General features: G+C 57.6%; 1 protein-coding gene across 1 annotated transcript; it reads left to right on the top strand.

The window, feature by feature from the left end:
- The first annotated feature begins 2,089 nt into the window (after window positions 1-2,089).
- LOC109770391 (ethylene-responsive transcription factor CRF5) lies at window positions 2,090-3,772 on the top strand. Its single transcript, XM_020329094.4, has one exon. It carries the CDS (start codon window positions 2,717-2,719, stop codon window positions 3,596-3,598), a length of 882 nt encoding a protein of 293 aa, XP_020184683.1. The 5' UTR covers window positions 2,090-2,716; the 3' UTR covers window positions 3,599-3,772.

Here is a 3,772-nt window from a genome sequence, read left to right as displayed (position 1 = left end):
GAGATGTCCTATCCACGCTAAAACCATGGAATTGCTGCTATAACACACACATGGATCGGCCCATGAGCTCTCACTCGCTTAGTCAGAGGGAGGGTATCGCAACTGCAACTGTCACAACACTCACGCAATTGGTGCAATCAAATTGGTTTTGCTCAAACATTCAGATTGTTACATGGCTCGCTAGTACCAAGCACCAATATAACCCTAGTTATATTCGCAATGATTTTTGTCCAAATACTTGGTGCACTTTTTTATATGTGACATTTAAAAAAATACATGGTGAACATGTTTCATGCGATAAACATTCTTACATACATACATATTTTTTTTTTCACAGATTTTTTTTCTTTTCGAGCTGTTTAACATTTTCTTTTTGAGGCAATTCATTTGAAATTTTTTAATAATGTTGGCATAAAACAAGGCAGGGCCCAGGCAAAGGCTCCTCCGAGCTATTGTTTTCGAGCAAGAAAACTAAAAACAACAACAGAAAAACGCTCCCTAAATAAGGGTAAGGGCCCGGCTGCTTCATGCTTCTATTCATCAACAACAAACAACGGACAACTTTCGTTATTGTACACTGGCCCATAAAAACACAACAAACAACGAACGGCCCAGGAAGAAGTAGCGACAATATAGAACGACCATACCTTTTATACACAGATGGATGACGTCATGTGAATGAGACCAATTTATATTTCATTTAGATGAGTTCTAGGCACTCCCTTATATGATCGCCATTCGATGGCAAAAGATATTTAGACCGTCATGTTTAGACATTTTAGGGACAATTTTGTGTTGCGCCTTGAGGCTGTCCTTGGTTGGAGTTGATAAATGGCTCTCCGTCCTCCGGGTCAGAGGCTCCCTGACGCCGGTGCTCCGCCCGACGAATTGACCGGAGTTTCCTTTCCGTCCAGGACCGACCGGCATCACGTGCCGCCCCACCTCCCGCCTCCCGCAATCCGATGCCTGCACTCGCGCCACAACGGCCCCACCAAGCCTCGGCCCGCCATTGGCTCCGCCCTTCCCTGCGGCAGTGGCCCCGTGCCATCCTCCATCCCCTCTGCGTCCCGCGTGAGTGCGAGCGACCGGCACTGCCCGGCGGCCCCCGCCGCTCAGGGACCACGCGGGCGCGGGGTCGGCCTCCGTACGGCGGCCAAAAAAATATGACGACGGGGACGCACGCGACCGTGTTCCGTCTCTCGCTCGCACTGGAGCCGGAGCTCGGAAGGAATAGGGTGACTGGGGCACGCACTCCCAGCGCGCGGCTCATCGGTGCGGGCTTGACTGGGTGAACCAGAACCACCGCCAGTGGCGTGGCAGTGAGTAGAGTGTGGATGAGGAATCGGCCGTCCACACCGCCACTACGCCGGAGGAACCGGGAAGCGTCGACCAATGCGAGCAGTGGTGGGAGCACGTCATGCCTTCATGGCCTCGCTCCTCCGACATTCAGCCAGGAAACACATGCAGCTACATGATGAACCCTTCTCCAAAAAAAAAAGGTACGTGATGAACGAAGGACTGTAGTGCTAGGCGAGTAAGCAAGTGCTAGGAAAACCCCATCTTCCTGAAAGAACACAGCCTCCATTGAAGAGAAGGACACGATGGCGCAAGCTGCGGTCGCGGCGTCACAGTTGGAGCAGACCAGCGCGCACTGGCACTGGCACAGCCTACGAGTTAAGTTGCCCAGGCCAGGCCGCCCATGCCCGTCACGCATCGCACCCCGGTAGTTCTTCTCCCCTTGCGCTGCGGCACTGCACACATCCAGCCAGCCGGCGACCACGGCACCAGTTACCCACAGTGCCAAACACGGCAGCAGTTTTGCAGGCGCCGCGCACAGTTTACAGCTACGAGTAAAATGGACGGAGGCGTCCTCGTCCTCGGGGTTCGGTAATTAAACTAGTGGCGCGGGATTTGAAATGGAACCTGCCCCGTAAACCAATGCCAGCCAGTAAATGCGGCTGGAGGAGAGGTTAAACCCGCAGGCTTTAATTACGGCCGGCGAGGCGAGGCGGAGTTAAAAACGCTTTCACGGCGGAATCGGGCGTGGGCTCCCGCAGGGCCTGTCGGGCCGGGGGATCCTATAAGACGGCGCTAACGAACCTCAGCCAGTCCACTCTCCCAAAAACCTCCCCAAACCCCCAAATCTCCCATCCCATCCCATCACCGCTTCCCAGCTCAGCTCAGCTATCTCCGAGGCTCTGCTCATTCTCTTCTCTTCTCCACTCCCGTCCTTGTTCCTCGCGCTTTCGTTTCGTTGCTGCGCTCCACGCTCCTCTGTTCCTCTCGTCGAGTTAAAATTTTACGGAGTTCGAAAACCGTTATTATCCCGGCGCCTCGCGGCAGGCAGAGGGCTTTACTGCGCTGTTACATTTCTGCTCGCCTTTTTTCTAAATAAAAAGAAGGTAAAGAGGAGGAGGAGGCCGTCTTTATTGCCTTCCCCTGCGCCTGCTTCTGCTCGCATCCTCACTCCGTCCTCCTCACTATTGCCGTTCCTTTGGTCTTATTCCCCTGCTGATCCGCGCGCGGAGCAGGAGCGAGCGATCCACCCGCTCAATCGATCGTCAGCTTGCTCGGTTAAGGCTGCAGCTTCCTTTCCTGCTGGGGCCAGGGGGCTCCTTCTGAGCTTTCTACCTGTGTCTTCAAAGGGTTTTTGGGCGAGAGAGACATCGGTATCCTCCTTTGTGTGGTTTCCGCGTTTCCGGTGGTGGCGCGTGCCATGTCGCGGTCGCGTACAGTGCGAATCTACTGGGACGATCCCGACGTGACGGACTCGTCCAGTGAGGACGACGAGGGCTGCGCCGCTCGGAGGGTGGGAAGGATGGTGCGGGAGCTTCCGCCGGCCCCGGCGCCGCTTGTGCAGGCTGCTGCTGCTTCGCCGGAGCAGTGCAGCGCGGGAGACGACGACCTGCCGAGGCGTGTTGGTGGATGTACCGGTGCGCGGAAGAGGCTGGCCAAGGGCGGCGGCTCCGCTGCGCAGAGCACCAAGTTCCGCGGCGTCAGGCGGCGGCCGTGGGGCAAGTACGCGGCGGAGATCCGCGACCCGTGGCGCGGCGTGCGCCTCTGGCTCGGCACCTTCGACACCGCCGAGGAGGCCGCGCGCGTGTACGACAACGCGGCCATTCAGCTCCGCGGCGCCACCGCCACGACCAACTTCTCCACGTCCACCAACTCGGAGGGCGGCCAGGAGGACCTGACGGCGGCCGGGTACGAGTCCGGCGCGGAGTCCTCGCAGGCGGTGTCGTCCCCGACGTCCGTGCTCCGCAAGGTGCCGTCGATGTCGTCCTTGGCGGAGGACAGGGGCGACTCGGAGGCCTGCCAAGGCGACGCCGCCGCTGCTGGCAGCAGCCTCAGCGTTCCGGAGGAGTTGGGCGAGTTCGTGCCGTTCGAGGACGCACCGGTCTACTCCAGCAGCAGCTTCTGGGACTTCGAGCCGCAGTCGGGGTTCCTCTACGCCGAGCCGTCCTCAGCCGAGGAGGCTTCGTGGGACGCGTCCGCCGGCGGCGAGGCCGAGCCGTGGGCCGCGCCGGTGCAGGAGAACGACTACTTCCAGGATTTGCGCGACCTGTTCCCGCTCAACCAGCTTCCCGCGATTTTCTAGACGGGGGCGACGGAGCTTGCTTCCCTATCTTTTTTCGTGTATGTCGAGAGTATTTTGTCGTGTACGTGTGGTGTGTCCCCGTGTATTTGTAACATGTCCGTGTGCGTTGCTGCTTTTCTGTGTTGAGTCGACGAGAAGAGAAATATATGATCCGGGTAAAGTTTCCAAGTGCTA

This window comes from Aegilops tauschii, chromosome 3 (genome assembly GCF_002575655.3).
Source record: "Aegilops tauschii subsp. strangulata cultivar AL8/78 chromosome 3, Aet v6.0, whole genome shotgun sequence".
NCBI lineage: Eukaryota > Viridiplantae > Streptophyta > Magnoliopsida > Poales > Poaceae > Aegilops > Aegilops tauschii.
This window is presented reverse-complemented; position numbering and strand designations above follow the sequence as displayed.

Coding starts and splice junctions, on each gene's coding strand:
- LOC109770391 (XM_020329094.4), top strand. CDS start 2,717: ATGTCGCGGTCGCGTACAGTGCGAATCTACTGGGACGATCCCGACGTG.